The sequence below is a fragment of the Sus scrofa genome, chromosome 17 (assembly GCF_054392235.1).
Source record: "Sus scrofa isolate SSC_HxYL_T2T_F1_AM1 chromosome 17, Sscrofa_HxYL_maternal_Yorkshire_Landrace_v2.0, whole genome shotgun sequence".
In the NCBI taxonomy this organism is placed as follows: Eukaryota; Metazoa; Chordata; class Mammalia; order Artiodactyla; family Suidae; genus Sus; species Sus scrofa.
The window spans coordinates 12515970-12533991 of NC_139399.1; the positions used below are offsets into that span (position 1 = coordinate 12515970).

The following is an 18022-nucleotide window of genomic DNA, read 5'->3' on the forward strand; positions in this document are numbered from 1 at the left end:
GGAGATGACTGAGGTCAGTCTCAATACATAAACTACATATTAATATACATAATTTAAAATAGAACTTATATTATTACACCAAGTATAATAACTACTATGGCCTTACATGCCATTAACTGCTACAGCCAGGAAGAGAAAATGCCCAATAAACAACAAAGATAGTTAAAATACAAAAATGAGGATATGTCTATTGCTATCATTATAAACTTGAGGCCTTTAAATATAACCGCATAGAGGAAGTGACCTCTGGAGTAATTATCTACAGCAACTAGGAATTTTTATAAAGCTAACTAAAGCAAGGCTATCCAAAGGGATTAAAAAAATGTACACTAAGTTATGGGAGAAATAATTCATACATGTGTGAAACTGGCTGCAGATTCACTCTCAACCCAGAAGGTCCAAATTCTCTCATTAACACTAATATAGATGTTTAAAAACTTTGCTTCAATGGCAAAGTACTGTTGCCTAAAATCTACTGAAATAGACTTGATAAGCCACTTATAAAATAAATGCTGTACAATAATCAACAGCTTTCTGATATACCAGGGGGGAGAAAAGGAAAACGATCCTTTGCTTTAGCAAAAAAAAAAAAAAAAAAAGTAGTTTCACACAGAGACATGTACAAGCGTACACACTATTTCTATAAATAAATGTATCAAAGTAGTGCTAGTATGATGAAAAAATTACCCAAATGAGGGACATAAAAGATTTAAGTGGGACAGACATGTTAATTCTTCTTCAGATTAGCACAGTAATTGACTACTATTCCTATCTAAATCTTATGTGATTTTTTTTTTAAAGAAGGAACTGGGGTGATTTTTTTTTTTTCCAGTTTAACCTAGTCTAGAATAAGAAAAATAATCAAAAAGCTTTTGGGACATAAAAATGATTATAACTCAACACAACAAAAAAATCTGATTTAAAAATGGGCAAAAGACTTGAATAGACTGTTCTCCAAAGAAGATAAACATTGGCTAAGAAGCACATGAGAAATTGCTCAACATCATTAGTCATTAGGGAAATGCAAATCCAAACCACAATAAGATACCATTTCACATCTATTAGGATGGCTATTACAAAAATAAAACAGAAAGGGGGACAGGGCTGGAGGGGGAAAAAAAAAGACAGAAAATAATGGGTCAGCAAGGACATAAAGAAATTAGAACCCTACACATTGATGCTAGAATAGTAAATTGGTGTAACTTTTGTGAAAAATGGTATGCTCAATTCCTCAAAAAATTAAAAGTAGAACTACCTTACGATCCAGCAACTCAACTTCTGGGTATTTGCCCAAAAGAACAGACAGTAGGATCTTGACGAGGTATTTGCACACCCAAGTTCACCACATTACTGACAATTGCCAAAAGGTGAAAGCAACCCGAGTGTCCACTGACAGATGAATGAACAAACAAATATAATATTATTCAGTCTTAAAGAAGAGGGAAATTCTTATATATGCTACAATGTGGCTGAACCTAAGGACATGTTAAGTGAAATAAGCCAGTCAGTCACAAGAGGACAAATACTGAATGACTCCTTTTATACAAGGTACATAGAGTAATCAAATTCATAGAGATAGAAACTAGGTTGGTGGTTGCCAGGGACTGAGGGAAGGGGAGGATGGGGAGTTAGTGTTCCATGGACAGAGTTTCCACTGGAGAAGATGACAAGTTCGGGTAGTGCTGGCTGCACAGCAATGGGAATGACCTTGTTTACACTTAAGTTTTCTAAATGCCAAATTTTATGGAACATATATTTTACTACAACTTTTTAAAGTTTAAAAAATAAGAACAAGAGATTTGTGCTACTAGTTATTATTATAGGATACTATAAAATAGTAAAACCATCTGTTCATGGCATAAAATTATATTCACCAGTTAATAAACTGGTGTATCAATCTCAGAAATAGAAAACTGCAGAATAAGACAAGGGAGATATTTCAAGTCGGTGAAGACATTTATGTGTGGTATTAAGATATCTGAATTTTTAAACTATTTAAATTTGAGAAGCAGCATGGTGTGGTGTGTTAAAAGTCAACGATCTGGAGGCAGACCACCTAGGTTTAGAACAGCTCCACCATACACTGGCCGGGGTCGGGGGGCGGGGCTCCTCCTCCTCTCTGTGCCATTTGTCATGTGTAAGATTGGGGGTGATCACACTGCTATTTATTTCATAGGTGCTTGTGAGAGTTCCATGGGTTTATATTTGTAAACACTTAGAATAGCACCTGCCTCACTATGATATATAAATATTAGCTCCTAGTTCTCAACGTATGCCCCAAAGACATTAAAATTAGAATAAAAAGGGTTAAAACAAAACCATCAAATTAACCATAACGATAGAGACCAATCTTCTCTTTCAGTAGAGACGGTCTTGTGAAGCATAAAAACAGAAAAAAAAAATTAAAAGATGTGACTATAAAAATGGAAAAAAAAAATCACCATATACAAAATCAGAAGTCATACAGTAAAACACAGGACAAAGGACAACAGACAATTATCAAATTAATAACAAAGAATCATACGTACCCCCAAACAGGGTAAGCAAAAAAAACTCTAAATAAAAGAGTAAATTAGGAGTTCCCGTTGTGGCTCAGCGGTTAACGAATCTGACTAGGAACCATGAGGCTGCAGGTTCGACCCATGGCCTTGCTCAGTGGGTTAAGGATCTGGTATTGCCGTGAGCTGTGTGTGGTGCAGGTTGCAGATTCGGCTTGGCTTGGATCCTGCATTGCTGTGGCTGTGGTGTAGGCTGGCGGCTACAGCTCTGATTCGACCCCTAGCCTGGGAACCTCCATATGCCACGGGAGTGGCCCAAGAAATGGCAAAAAGACAAAAAGACAAAAAAAAAAGTAAATTAATATAGTCAGTACAATTTTTTTTTTTTTTTTTTGGTTTAACCTTATCATGTCTAACATCTTTCCCGGCTCCCCAAGAGTCATTCCTAACTTCCATTTCCATTACTCACACCTTACAGAAGGGTTTAAAAAGCCCACTACTTTCATTCCCAACCTTTCTTCAAATTGGAGGTGACCTCTGCGATCTGGTCTGCGCCAGGAAGATGAAAGATGAGCCTGCCAGGGGTGAAGTGCTGAATAAGGTCTTTCCCCCCTGGTAAAGGTAGGCAGGCATGGCAGGAGGGCCCTGCTCTGGACACTGTCCATCCCTCACTCCCAGCCTTTGGGCTCAACAGCAATAGGACTTAGCACTTGGAACTCTTAGCGACCATATTTTAACTGAAAAGTCACCGACAACAGCTGAGGCAGGACAAGAGGATGGACAGAAAGATGATGTAATTGACTCACCAACCCAGGAACTGCCTATCTTCAGCTTCCTGTTAAAGAAATATACAACCTTCTGGTTTAAACCCAACTGTGTATTCAACTACCGTATTCTTGCATCAGCAACACTTGATGCAGTGGATTCCTCCTCTCTCCTTGAACAGCTTTCTTCACTTGTCCTCCTGAACACCCCTCTCGAGGGACTTTCCTTCTGCCTTCCTGCCTATTATTCCGTCTTGGTCTCTCTGTAATTTCTCTTTACCTCCCTAGCCCTTTAAAGCTTCAGAGGACCCCAGAGGTAGTACAGAGTACACCATGGAGTTCCCCGAAGGTGAACAGGTGCCCTTGACCTGTTCTCTTTCTCCACTCACTCTGGGTGATCTCACCCAGTCTAGTGGCTTTAATACATCTAAATGGTGGAGTTCCCGTCGTGGCGCAGTGGTTAACGAATCCGACTAGGAACCATGAGGTTGCGGGTTCGGTCCCTGCCCTTGCTCAGTGGGTTAAGGATCCGGCGTTGCCGTGAGCTGTGGTGTAGGTTGCAGACGCGGCTCGGATCCCGCGTTGCTGTGGCTCTGGCGTAGGCCGGTGGCTACAGCTCCGATTCAACCCCTAGCCTGGGAACCTCCATATGCCGCGGGAGCGGCCCAAGAAATAGCAACAACAACAACAAAGGAGACAAAAGACAAAAAAAAAAAAAAAAAAAAAATACATCTAAATGGTGATGAATTCCAAATTTACCTCCCTAGACCAGACTTCTCCTATGCACTCTTGCCTTGTACATCCAACTTTCTACTCTATACCTTCACTTCTGTATCTATCACTCATCTCAACTTGACGTCTGTACAACTGAGATGGTGATATCCAGACTGGAGATCCCACCATCCATATCTCCATCATCCTTCCCCCTTCAGCTCATGGTAACAGCATCCTGCCACTGCTCACATCAAGATGATTCCAGTCATCTGACTCCTCACTGCTGCTCTCACCCCTCATCCCATCATCAAGTCCCTTTGGCTTTCTTTTCAACACATACATCTAGAATCTGGCCCCGCTCTAACCCCCCCACCCCACCCCTCCACAATCCTGTGGAAGCCACAATCTCCTGCCATGATTACAGCGAAACCTCCTCATTGATCTTTCTGGTCCCGCCCTCACTCCCATCCAGGGTATTCTCTACACACAGCTGTCAGAGTAATTCTGTTAAAATTTAAGTCACTTTGGTTTAAAGCCAAAGTCCTTATGGTTTTCAAGATTGTATATGATCTGGCTCTCCACTACCTTCAAACCTCATCTCCTGTTTCACTTTTCCTCATTTCATTCCTTGCTATTCCTAGAGCGATTAGTTCAGCTCCACTGCGGGGTCTTTCCACTTGCTGTTTACCCTGACTGGTATGGTTTTCTTCCAGCTATGCACAGGGCTGCCCACCCCTGGCCTTCACTCAAAGGCCACCCCCTCTCTCTCTCCCACAATCACACACCCTGACATTTCCTATCTCCCCCTATTTTGTGTATTTTTTCTCTCTTTAATGGCATAAAATTATATTCACAGGTTAATAAACAGGTGTAGTGCTGTACACTATCAAACATCTTCTATACTTTATTTAGGAACAGCCTGTCTCTCCCATCAGAATTTAACTGGTATTCACTCCAATCGCCCACCGGCCTGCCTGCCTCTGTCCATGCACTCGGTGATGACTCTGCCCTTAATCTTTACAGTCTATAACTGGCCCTTCAAGTATCTACATTTATCCAACAAATAGTTGGGTGCCAAGCATATGCCAGTTAAAATAAGACACCATTTTGGACTTTCCTAAACAGTGGATACTTGGCAACAGTGTTAGAAATGTCAACACGGGAAATGCAGCCAGTATTTTATAATAACTGTAAAGGGAGCATAACCTTTAAAAATTGTGATTATATTGTACACCTGTAGTTTATACAATATTGTACAGCAACTGTACTTTGACTACAAAAAAGAAATTAAAATACATATATTGGCTGGGGCGCTGGCAAGCACACTGACATTCCCAGACTTGTATGCTCTTTCTGAAGGGCAACTTGGCAACATGGATCAAGTCTTTAAATTGCCCACACCCTCTGATTCCACCTACAGGAATGCATCCCAGTAATTTATCTGACCAGCTTATTAAGTATTGATGTACAAAGTTCTTCAGTGCAGATTTTTCAACATTTTGAAAAACACTGTAAACAACCTAATGTTCGAAGAAGTCTGAAGAACTAAATCACGGCACACTTGGATAGTGACGTACAGTCACTGAAAACTGTACTTCTACTTTTTTTATGAAAACTATATTTTTAAAGAATATTTAAACATGTAAGAATCTAGGAAAATAGGCAACACACCTTTTAAATGAAAAAGAAAATTCAGTCAACTAAGTGCTAACTAACTGTTAGATATGGGGTTTCTAGAACAGTAAGAAATGTTTGTCCCCATTAGAAACATGTAAGCATATGTGCATGAGAATATGCAAAATGAAAAGGCACTGAATAGCTATAAATTATGAAGTTAAAGACTATTTGACATTGATGAGATTAAGGGTGACTTTCCTCCTTCCCATTTTTTTTTTTTCTTTCCCTTTTTTTTTTTTTTTTTGGCTGTTCCTGGGGCGTGCAGAAGTTCCTGGGCCAGGGATCAAACCCATGCCACAGCAGTAACAACAATGGATCCTTAACCCACTGAGCCACCAGTGAACTCCTTCCCATTTCTGAAGTGCTATACTTTTAAAATGACTTACTGGAAAGGGGGCATGGAAACCTGCTGTGATATCCAAATTAACTGAGTAAACACAAGACATGAGAGTGGCAGAAAAAGGTTTCTCTTGCCTGGGACTACGCCTGCCACATTCCTCCCTTGACAGGGACAGACCAGGGCGCTGTCTGAACCTCTTCTCTTTGCTGACTGCCAGGACACCCAATCGCCCACCGGCCTGCCTGCCTCTGTCCATGCCCTCGGTAATGACTCTGCTCTTAATCTTTACAGTCTATAACTGGCCCTTCATTTCTACTTCCTAGTGTACTAGCAAGGTCCTGATAAACACCTCCATCTATAGGTATCCTTCTCATTTTTAATTCTGGGGTCTCAGTGGCAAAAATTAAACAGCAGAGAGCCTGAAGACTAAAGCAACCTTACATATGTAAAGGTGCACTTCTACTATATTGGAGCAACTGTCCATATTATTATTGCAAGAAAAATGTCAGCAAACTTGGATATTTGTCATCTTACCCTCTTCTTAAACGCTACAGCTCTTTTAATATTAACGATTATGGACAGATGTGGTGAGGGACGGATTTGCCGTCTCCCCACCCTGGCTGACACCTCGAGGGCAAGAACCACATCTTACTCATCCCACGACGCCTCAAGCTCTGGAGCATGATTTGCATGCCGCATACTTTCCCACCATCTCCTAAGGGAACAAATCATGGAGTTTCGGTAACATTTCTACCTTTACATGCTGCTGATTGTGACTTTGGTATCCCACCTTCTTGCGTTAGCTAATTAGACAATATTACATCAGGAGGGTACAAGAAACTGTACTCACATAACCATTTGCTTAAATTCAAGAGTAAACTCAAAAGACAAAAGTCACAACAGTAAAGGTGAGTCACGACGGAAACACAGTGCGTCTTAAAGAGGCCATTAATCTGACGGAGAAATAAGAACAACCCTCAAACAAGGTTCTCATGATGACTCGAATTACAGAGAAGCTCAGCATTTGTGGCGATGCCCTCAGTGCCTGTTGTTGCAAGTGTGCTCACAGGATGTCTGCTGCTTCAGCTGGGAACACGTGCCCTGCGACTAAAGGTGTCATGAGTCAAAGGCTTAGAGGGGTTGCATCCTCTCTCTGAGGCTACCACAGAGCAGAGGAACAAGGGCCTTCATCCATTCATCAGCGGATGTACCAACCTGGCAGTGCACTGAGAATTCCTAACAAGAGCAGAGGAGGAGGGGCACAGGGGGAGCTCCCAGCTCTTTAGAAGTCAAGGTTCAGGGGCAGAGCAGATCTGAACAGCAAGGTGCCCTAGGCTCGAAAATGAACACTGTCTTCAGCTCCTTTCCCTTGCCAAGGCTACAAAACGAAGCCAGTCAATCAAACCTGCACACGCTCACCTGAAAGAAATCCCCTAACCTCTTAAAAATGAGACAGAAAACACAAAAGAGGAAGCTGTTCATTATCCTCAGCGGCTACTCTCAATTTTTATGCTTAAGCACCCCCCACGTCACACCCAGGTGGCTCTGAATCTACCCACTACACTCCGGAGGCAAACATGCCTATGCCCTAGACACGTTCTGACGTTCCCATCGCCTGGGTGTCCGTCAGCCCTGTAGCTCATGTCTTTATCAGCTCTGTCCCCCCCAGGCTTTCTCACCCTCTGCACACTTTTTTTTTTTTTTTTTTTTTTGTCTTTTTGTCTTTTTGCTATTTCTTGGGCCGCTCCTGCGGCATATGGAGGTTCCCAGGCTAGGGGTTGAATTGGAGCTGTAGCCACCGGCCTACACCAGAGCCACAGCAACGCAGGATCCAAGCCGAGTCTGCAACCTACACCACAGCTCATGGCAACGCCGGATCCTTAACCCACTGAGCAAGGGCAGGGACCGAACCCACAACCTCATGGTTCCTAGTCGGATTCGTTAACCACTGCGCCACGACGGGAACTCCTGCACACTTTTACTATCTGAAACCTCAACCATGCACACACCCCACTGCGGTGCTTTCTCAGTCTTTAGTCACTTCAAATTCAACATGCCCCAAACTAACCCATCACTGTCGTTCTGACAATCCCTGCTTGCTGCTCCATTCCCTACTACGTCTCCCAGCCACACGCAAGAAAGCTGAGGAAACACTGGCAACTAGTCACCACCCATGGAGGAGCGTAACGGTCCCTCTTCCTCCAAAACATTTTGAATATTTTTGCTCTGCATCCTACTCCTGAATGCTGACATGAGTCTTCCAAGTTTGTGCCTAGGCTGTTAGCACTGACCTGCTTCATCCTTCCCTGAGGCTTCCCCGTCACTCAACCCAGCACACAGCCTGCTCAAGGCATGCTGATCCTGCCCTCGGCCTTCCCACCCCATAACCTTCCCAACTCTGCATTTGCGCCCTTGGGAAAGCCAGCAACCTTCCGTGCCTGGCAACCCACTGTGGGCACATTCCAAGCCCAGCTCAATATGACCACTCTTCTCCAGTCTTGCCTCAGGCTGAAGTGGTGGTATTCCCTTGCCTGTGGACACACAGTGCTTCATACAAGTTTCCATTCAAAGCACACCAAACAACACTTTTAAACACCTGTTGTGTAATAGCTACACTGTGCTGAGTGCTGGAAAATATAAAAATAACCAAGACCTGGACCTATCCTTATGGATCGCACAGATATGGAAGGAAATAATTATAGCACAGAAAACCAATGCAAAGTATCACAGAGAACAGGACAGTTCAGCTGGGGTGTGCAAAGTAAAGAAGCTGCATTCAAATGATTTTCTCAAACATCCCTTTTTACCTCGCCCTCAAACTACTGTGCCCATTCAAAGGGCATATCAATCATGTTTATATTCTCAGAATCTAGTAGACTTCCTGGCACTAAGCAGACACTCAAAACAGATAATGGATAAATAAGGCAGACTGCAGCATTTATGAGTCATTCCATAAAGCAATCTTCTCCAGAATTACTTGCCAAGGGAGTAGAGTTGTGTGGCATGCCTGTAAAATGATCAAGAATTCACAATGATGGAGTTCCTGTTGTGGCACAGTGGAAAAGAATCCAACTAGTATCCATGAGGAGTGGGTTCGATCCCTGCCCTCTCTCAGTGGGTTAAGGATCCGACGTTGCCGTGAGCTGTGGTGTAGGTCACAGACGTGGCTCAGATTTGGTGTTGCTCTGGCTGTGGTGTAGGCTGACAGCTGCAGCTCCAATTCAACCGCTATCCCTGGTCCCTGGCCCCTGTAACACACACACCGGCAGCTCTCTGTTCCTCAAGCATGCTTCCCCTCTCCCAGCTGCCTCATCTTGATCCCCACACTTGCTGCTCCCTCTGCCTGGAAAGCCCTTCTCTTTGAAAGCCAAGCATTTCCCTCCTCCTCCCAGCGCCGGCTCAAATGTGTCATCCTATTTAAAGACCTAACTCCCTCCCTTCCCCCACCCCCACTTTGTTTTTCTCCTTAGCTCTGTCATCTTATATACTAAACATTTTAACTAGGTAGCTTATTTTTGACTAGAATTTAAGCTTAGCAAGAGCAAGAATCTCTCTTCTGTGGGGCCTCTCCCTGCCCAGCACTTAGAATGGTTCCTAGTACAAGCAAGCACTCAAAAGATCCTTGTTCAGTGACTTGTGTATCAGAAGTACTGCATATATGCAAGGGACAGGGGTCAGGACCAGAGACCCTAGGACCTAATCTGGCCTGTTTCCTGTTTCTACCAGTTACTAACTGTGTAAGTTTGGGAAATTGCTTCAACTTTCCATACCTCAAAATCCTCGTCTGTACAAAGGGAATTATCATAGTATGGACACCTCATGAGTTATGAGAACTGGAGGAAAATTATGCACTTAGAAATCTTGGAATCCCTTTCATCAGCACTCAAAACACCTACTACTGTTACTTTGTTTATGGAAAGAAACCTTAAGATAAAATCTTTTAAAAAGTGGTTTAATTACATACAAATACAGAAACATCTATAAGCAACACATTAAATTTCCCTTTAGGGAGTTCCTGTTGTGGTTCAGTGGGTTACAAACCCGACTAGTATCCATGAGGATGCGGGTTCGATCCCCAGCCTTGCTCAGTGGGTTAAGGATCTGGCATTGTTGTGAGCTGTGGTGTAGGGACACAGTCAAGGCTCAGATCTGGCGTTGCTGTGGCTGTGGTGTAGGCTGGCAGCTGCAGCTCTGATTGGACCCCTAGCCTGGAAATTTCCATATGCTGCAGGTGTGGCCCTAAAAAGCAAAATAAACAAAAATAAAGTTCATTTTTAGAATATTTATTTACTAGATGATAATTTCTGGTTCTTAATAATTAACTTCTGCAAGTGTGAATACATTTCTCATAATTTTGCTTGTTCTCTCTCTCTCTCAAACTCTAGCCTACAAAAAAGGCCCAATCGGAGTTCCCGTCGTGGCGCAGTGGTTAACGAATCCGACTAGGAACCATGAGGTTGCGGGTTCGGTCCCTGCCCTTGCTCAGTGGGTTGACGATCCGGCGTTGCCGTGAGCTGTGGTGTAGGTTGCAGACGCGGCTCGGATCCAGCGTTGCTGTGGCTCTGGCGTAGGCCGGTGGCTACAGCTCCGATTCGACCCCTAGCCTGGGAACCTCCATATGCCGTGGGAGCGGCCCAAGAAATAGCAACAACAACAACAACAACAACAAAAAAGACAAAAAAAAAAAAAAAAAAAAAAAAAAAACGAAAACAAAAACAAAAAAGGCCCAATCAATACAACACTAAATAAGCAAGTCCGTTTACAAAAACAACTGAGCAGGAAAAAAGAGAAACCTACCAGGATAGACAAGTCATTACAGATCTGGGATGTACTCCTGGTTTGAGAGGAATTTATTTTATTAACACACAATAAACAGAATTAAAACAAAGGTTTACCCTTTTGAAATGGTCTTTGTGTTTCCCTGTAGAGAAAGAGAAGCACAGCTCTTTCACGAGGCCTTTCTGCAGGCTCAGGTATGACCAAATGGGCCCCTGCATATTCTTTTCCTCCAAATCTTCAAGCAGTAAGGACCTTTGCCACACCCCTTACAGGTTGCTTTGTGCGGCTCTGTGGCTGCTGCAAGAACATGCATTTGCCCTCCCCGGGTGATTTCAAGGAGCCACGGGGCAGGGAGTGTATTCTGCTCTATTTCTGTAATTCTGTCTAGCTCAGGCTGGTCTCTGGCAGGGCAATTACACGTGTGTCTAAAGGAACACACACATTTATAATCTAAAACCTGGTAAGAACTGGAATTACCTCTGAAAGAGGGTAGGTAGGCGGTCTCTGAAGGTGCCTGTCTTGAAGTATTTCCTAAGCAGTTATTTATTCAGCAGTCCTCATCTGCAGTAACTACATAAAATCCTTTACATCGTGGTAAACTGTTAACCTGAGGACCCGGCAAGAGAAATGCTGCCATTTCTAAAGCATGCAGCTGAGCGTAAGCATTTTAATTTTTCAAAGCTCATGGTCAGACTAGTAGTGTTTCTTTAGACTAAGAATGTGAAAGTTCAGAGAGTGGACTCCAGAGCCCCCTCACCTGGTCTGAATCTATCTCTGCCACTTGCTAGCTGCATAACCTTGACACATTAATTTAACCTCACCGATACGGTTTCCTCATCTACGAAATGCAGACAAGCCTCAGAGAGCCAATGTGAGGACTAAATGAATTTATAGGGGAAGCAATAAAGACAGAGCCTGGAAATTGTAAGTATTTAATAAGTGTGAGCTGCTATTATTGGCATTATAACTATTATTAGAAAGAGTTTTCCTCCTTCTGTACAGCACAGGGAACTACATACCCAGTCACTTGTGATAGAACATGATGGAAGATAATATGAGGAAAAGAATGTAGGAGTTCCCCTTGTGGCTTAGCTGGTTAAGAACCCAACACAATGTCCATGAGGATGAGGACTGAAACCCTGGCCTTGCTCACCAGGTTAAGGATCCGGCATTGCCGCCAGCTGCAGCATAGGTTGAAGGCATGGCTCGGATCCCAAGTTGCTGTGGCTGTGGTGTAAGCCGGCAGCTACAGCTCCAATTCAGCCCCTGCCCTGGGAATTCCATGTGCTGCAGATGTGCTCCACCGCCCAAAAAAAGAATGTATATATTTATGTATGACTGGGTCACTTTGCTATACAAAAGAAATTGATAGAACACTGTAAATCAACTATACTTTAATTTTAAAAAGTTAAGTGTTCCTTGCTTATCTCAATCTGAGTGGTTCAAATACATACGTACTCCAAAAAAGCAAAGATACTTTGGATCTTGGGAGTTCCTGTCGTGGCACAGTGGTTAACGAATCCAACTAGGAACCATGAGGTTGCGGGTTTGATCCCTGGCCTCGCTCAGTGGGTTAAAGATCCAGCGTTGCTGTGAGCTGTGGTGTAGGTCGCAGACGCGGCTCAGATCTGGCGTTGCTGTGGCTCTGGTGTAGGCCTGTGGCTACAGCTCTGATTAGACCCCTAGCCTTGGAACCTCCACATGCCGGGGGAGCAGCCCTAGAAAAGACAAAAAAAAAAAAAAAAAAAAAAAAGATACTTTGGATCTGCTTTGTTATCATTTATAATAATCTGCTTCATATAAATTTCTATTACTTTTCAAGTTACATTTTATGTCCAGTTTTAATGAGATATGATTGATACACATCACTGTGTAAGTTTAAGGTGACTTGCGTGCACTGTGATTAGTTAGCATCCATTCTCTCATATAGATACAATTAAAAAGTTCCCTTATTATGAGACTCACTCGTAGACTTTACTCTCTTAACTTCCCTATGCATCCCACAGCGGTGTTAATTTCCAGTCATCATGCTGGACAGTACAATCCCCAGATTTTGACAAGTGAAAGGGGAACGTTCCACTAGATTTAATTATAATCTTTTCTCATACTCATTTGAAAGCTTCAAGAAAATGGTTATTTCAACTCCAGGTCTGGTTTTCTACTTAGTTCTCTGAAAGGATTTATTGAAAACCCCAAGTGGGCTGGAACATTCCTGCTGGTTACCTTTCAGCAGAGAAACTTTGTATGAGTACAGAGGATATCCATTTGGTTTCAATTTTCTAAGACACAAACACTTCATTGTACAGTAAATGGCAACATACTCTCAGTGATCCAAAGGCACATTGTTTTTGCTTCTTGATTTTCTGTGCTACTTTTAATTCTGTGATGATTAAATTTCCTGTCCCCCAAGACAAACACCTCTCCATTTATTGTTAGCATCCAAACAAGGTAGTTGCTATTCATTTTTTAAAAATATAAACACAGCATAATCAAGTCAGTCTTACAACCACTAAAATTTTTAAAATCTCAAATGCAAATCTGTAAAAATTTCTAATTGCACTAATTTTTTTCCTATTTATATATAGAAAACCCACTAGGTAAAATATAATTTAGTTTTTAGCTCTATTGAAAGCTCTGAATGCATAACTCAATTATTCAGCATATTAAATCAAGTTAATAAAAGCTCAATAAATTTCCTGTCTTTTCACTAAAACTAAACAGATCTGCTTTTCTCTAAGACATGGCATTGTGTAGCCTACAGCCAAGGGAATTTAAAAATGTGTCACTCCTTAGTAGGATCACCTACATAAAAGAATCCCATCTTTTAAAATAAATCCTGGTTACTGGCCTAAATTCTTAAAAAATATGTGCACTTCAGGCTTTTGGGGATTCACACGCCACATGGTCCACAAATCACACTAGTAGCAGCCACTACTTAGAAAATGAGGTGGGCTCCAAACTGCCCCTAGAAAGACAAGGCCCTGGAAAGCTGAGAGCCTTACATTCTCAAACCTTCACATGTCACAGCAGCCCAGGGTGGGCAGATGACTCACTCAGGTAGTTCTCTGGGGTCACATAAGTACTAGAACACAGGGCTCCTCACAACAGGTCAGGCTGCCAGTGGCCACGGCATGCCGTCGAGCCACATGTGCCACTGACACCTGAGTAGTGAGGGGGGCTCAGCATCATCTGGAAAACCCACAAGCCTTGTGTGGCAGCAACAGTAAGAACCAAAGCTTTGACCTCACTTAGGCCATGACTCCTCCAACTATGGCAACATCCAAATAAGGACTGTTGCTTCTCCCAACGTCTTTAGCACCTCTTCTGTTTTTCTCCCCAAGGATGAACACTTCAAGCTGACAAATTCCTCTTTCCCCCTTGATCCTCTGGGGATAGAAACAGACAAATGTGCGAGATCCCCTCCTCCAGCACACCTCTTCCTAAGGACACTTCAGACCGAGGGGCACAAAACCTGAACCTCAATAAATCCTTTTTTTTTCTTTTTTTTTTTTTTTGTCTTTTGTCTTCTTAGGGTCACACCCGTGGCATATGGAGGTTCCCAGGCTAGGGGTTGAATCAGAGCTGTAGCTGCCAGCCTACACCACAGCCACAGCAACACCAGATCTGAGCTGCATCTGTGACTTACACCACAGCTCATGGCAACACCAAATCCTTAACCTGCTGAGCGAGGCCAGGGATCGAACCTGCTACTTCATGGTTCCTAGTCAGATTGTTTCTGCTGCCCCAGGATGGGAACTCCAAAAAATCACTCTTAAAGCCCATCTGCCTGCTAGAAGTTTCCCACACAAGTGCTTCATAATAGGATTGGAAAATAAAACCTGAAAATACTGAGGTGTAGACAGGTAGAGATTCCCTTGGGATTTAGTTGGTTTTGTTAGCTTCTGCAAAACGTTCTCACATGTACAGACACATAACTCTAAGGCACCTTTTTTTTTTTAGACCATTCAAGAGTAGTTGCTGTTTCTCTAAGTTAACTTCTAAATCTATCTGACATGCCTCTCCTTTGCTCAGTGTCGTATAGCAGGTGTTCCCTGCAGAGTGTTCTCAGTCAGGGGAGAGGGCTAGTAGGCTATTTGTCTTAGTCTCTGTGAAATGGGCTGACTTTTCCATTTCTGGTTGTGGTTTGTCACACAGTGAAATCTGAATTTCTGCCAAATTTAGGAAGACACTTAACAGCTACTCTGGAAGCTCTCAAATTTTATACGTCTGATACTGACTTTACTACTTCTAATATACAAGCCAAAATAAATAAAAGTTCTTTTTAGAAAAGTTTAACTTTTTTGTCACTCTTATATTCCTGAAAATTCATACATTTTCAGTCACATTCAAGAAAAAAACTAGTCTTGGGAGTTCCTATTGTGGCTCAGCAGTTAAGGAACCTGACTAGCAACCATGGGAACGCAGGTTTTCAATCTCTGGCCTTGCTACTAAGGATCCGGTGTTGCCCTGAGCTGTGGCATAGGCCAGTGGCTACAGCTCCGATTAGACCCCTAGCCTGGGAACCTCCATATACCACAGGTGCGGCCCTAAAAAGACCAAAATAACAACAACAACAACAACAAAACTAGTCTCTGGGAGTTTCCATTGTGGCTCAGTGATTTAACAAATCCAACTAGGAACCATGAGGTTGAGGGTTCAAACCCTGGCCTCGCTCAGTGGGTTAAGGATCCAGCGTTGCTGTGAGCTGTGGTGTAGGTAGCAGATGTGGCTCGGATCCCGAGTTGCTGTGGCTGTGGCGTAGTTCAGCAGTTACAGGTCCAATTAGACCCCTAGCCTGGGAACCTCCATATGCCCTGGGTGCGGCCCTAGAAAAAAAGACAAAAATAAACAAACAAAAAACTAGTCTCTTCATATGGGATGAGGGCACATTATGAAACTAGTATATCACATAAGGGTTTTTTTGTTTGTTTGGTTGGTTTTGGCCACGCCCACAGCACACATGTGGAAGTTCCCAGGCCAGAGATCGAACTCGCACCTCAGCATCAACAATGCCAGATCCTTAACCGGCTGGGCCACCAATGAACTCCACACAAGGATTATTAAGCACTTAAACATTTGGAAACATTTAAAGTGAAATGATACATACATAACCAGTGCCCAGTCGTATACTGTATATATCCATGCTTCCGAGAAGCTTTTCAGTTGGCTTTATCTCCCCTCAACTAGCCTTTATGTTGCTCAAGGATAAGGGCTAAGTTCTTGACTTCTTTTTTGATTTTTCCCTGTGCAAGACACTGGTCCACACAAGGCTAAACGCTTTAGTGACACAATGTGTTCAAGTTCTATAGCCAAAGCCTGTCTCTCCCCTTCCTGATATGACCCATTTTTACATTCGAATATTTCATAAGCTGCTATAAGGCACAACTGAATAGTCTGATTCTTACCAGAACTGGGCACAAGCCTGATCCTCTGGGGAGATAGGGTGCGATCAGAGTTGAGATTTCTGCTGTCACTGTTCCGCCTCCAACAGGAAATAGAAGGCCCCACTTTTGCTTTCGGAACAGGTATTTTCCTCAAGATGGAGGAGTTGGGCTTGGTTATATTCCTACCTGAGATGGTTGCCCTTTTGGGAGCAGAACCCTGTGGAAAAAATAGTTAAGATTTCAGTCCAGATCATCCCTTCCCCATACCATCTCCTGGTGGTGTTAGGTGGGTGAAAGAAATAATTTCTGTGTAAGCAGAGATGCCAGGTGGAGATTTAAGTTTCGTTTTCATGATGAGGAAATTTAAACTCTTCATAGTTTACTCCTTGATTCATCACGTTCTGCCTTTTGTCCCCATCTGGGAAACTGTTCCCAAAGTGACTGGTGCCGCAAGTTAAATTCAAGCTACAGCTTTCAGTCCTTTTCCTGGAGGCCTTCTCTACAGCCTCCAATGCCACTGACCCATCTTTCTTTGGTTTCTCCAAAAGACCTCTTCCTTGGTTTGCCTTCTATCTGGTTATTCCTTCTCTGGACCCCATTCTTCTATATCTCTGAATGCTGGTCATTACAAGGGTCCTTAACTGGGACTCTCCACAGTTCAGAAGAGTTCCAGATGACCCTGCCCCCTGTTGTAGCCAATGTTCTCATGTCCAAGCCCACACTCTCTCCCGAGTTCCCACAGATTTATCTTTTCTTCATCTATCCACTTAGCATCCTTCAGGTGCTTTCGCCTAACAATGTTGATAATAGTCATATTATTGGTGTTTTTACTGACCAACATATAGCCCTTACAGAATGAAAAACACCAGGAGTTCCCATTGTGGCTCAGCAGGTTGCAAACTTGACTAGTATCCATGAGGATGTGGGTTCAATCCCTGGCCTCCCTCAGTGGGTTAAGGAGCTGGTATTGCCATGAGCTATGGTGTAGGTCACAGGCTTGGCTTGGATCTGGCATTGCCAAGGGAAGAGGAGGGGAGGGGAGGGAAGGGAAGGGGAGGGGAGGGGAGGGAAGGGGAGGGGAGGGGAGGGAAGGGAAGGGAAGGGAAGGGAAACATGATTCTGAGCTGGAAATGCACTCATCAACTCACTTAATCCTAATAACCCAGGCTAGGGGTTGAATCGGAGCTGAAGCTGCTGGTCTACACCATAGCAAAGCAGGATCTCAGCAGCATCTGTGACCCACACCACAACTTCAGCAATGTCGGATCCCTAACGCATTTGAGTGAGGCCAGGGATCGAACTTGAGCACTCATGGATACTAGTCAGGTTCCTTACCACTGAGCTGCGACAGGAACTCCAGCATTGATATTTTTATCATAGTCCATTTTACAGCAGAAGAACATGAAGCAATTTCTAAAATTAAACTAATGTTACCCATCCATCTCAAAACTTACCTCTGCTCATGGTCACCACCACCTGCCCTCACACCCAGCTTACACAATGAAAGCTCTTTCTAGGAGCTCCCTCTCTTACCTCCTAATCCCCTCTTGACAGCACTCCCCCCTTCTCCATCTGCCCCTAGTACAGCTGCATCATTTCCAGGATGCCTGGAACCACGTCCTAGTGTCACCAGCCTCCACCTCATCTTCCACTCTGCTGCTAAGGCCATCTCTCTAACTGGACTGGGGGTCTCCCTCTGCCTCCCAGATGAAGTGAACTCTTCTGGACAGGGCACATCAAGCCCTTTTGGATGTGTCTGCCCTGGTCGTCCTCTTCAGGTTGTTCCTTACTGTTCATGGTTCTGCACACCCAGCCTCCATCATACCCACTACTCAGAATTTCCTGAATGAGGATATCTTCTCATGT

At 43.4% G+C, this 18022-nt stretch overlaps 1 protein-coding gene across 23 annotated transcripts in view; it reads right to left on the minus strand.

Moving 5' to 3' along the window:
• MTUS1 (microtubule associated scaffold protein 1) overlaps positions 1-18022 on the minus strand; it is a 178015-nt gene that overhangs the window by 98645 nt on the left and 61348 nt on the right. For 8 of the 23 annotated variants that reach the window (XM_085002988.1, XM_085002986.1, XM_085002985.1 and 5 more), the window contains exon 3: positions 16178-16373. In XM_085002988.1, coding sequence (XP_084859114.1) covers positions 16178-16373 — 196 coding nt within the window. Of the gene's footprint in view, positions 1-14262; positions 14477-15051; positions 16374-18022 lie in introns of those variants that run through there. The other 15 variants (XR_014831877.1, XR_014831867.1, XR_014831869.1 and 12 more) reach the window with 10 other exon arrangements.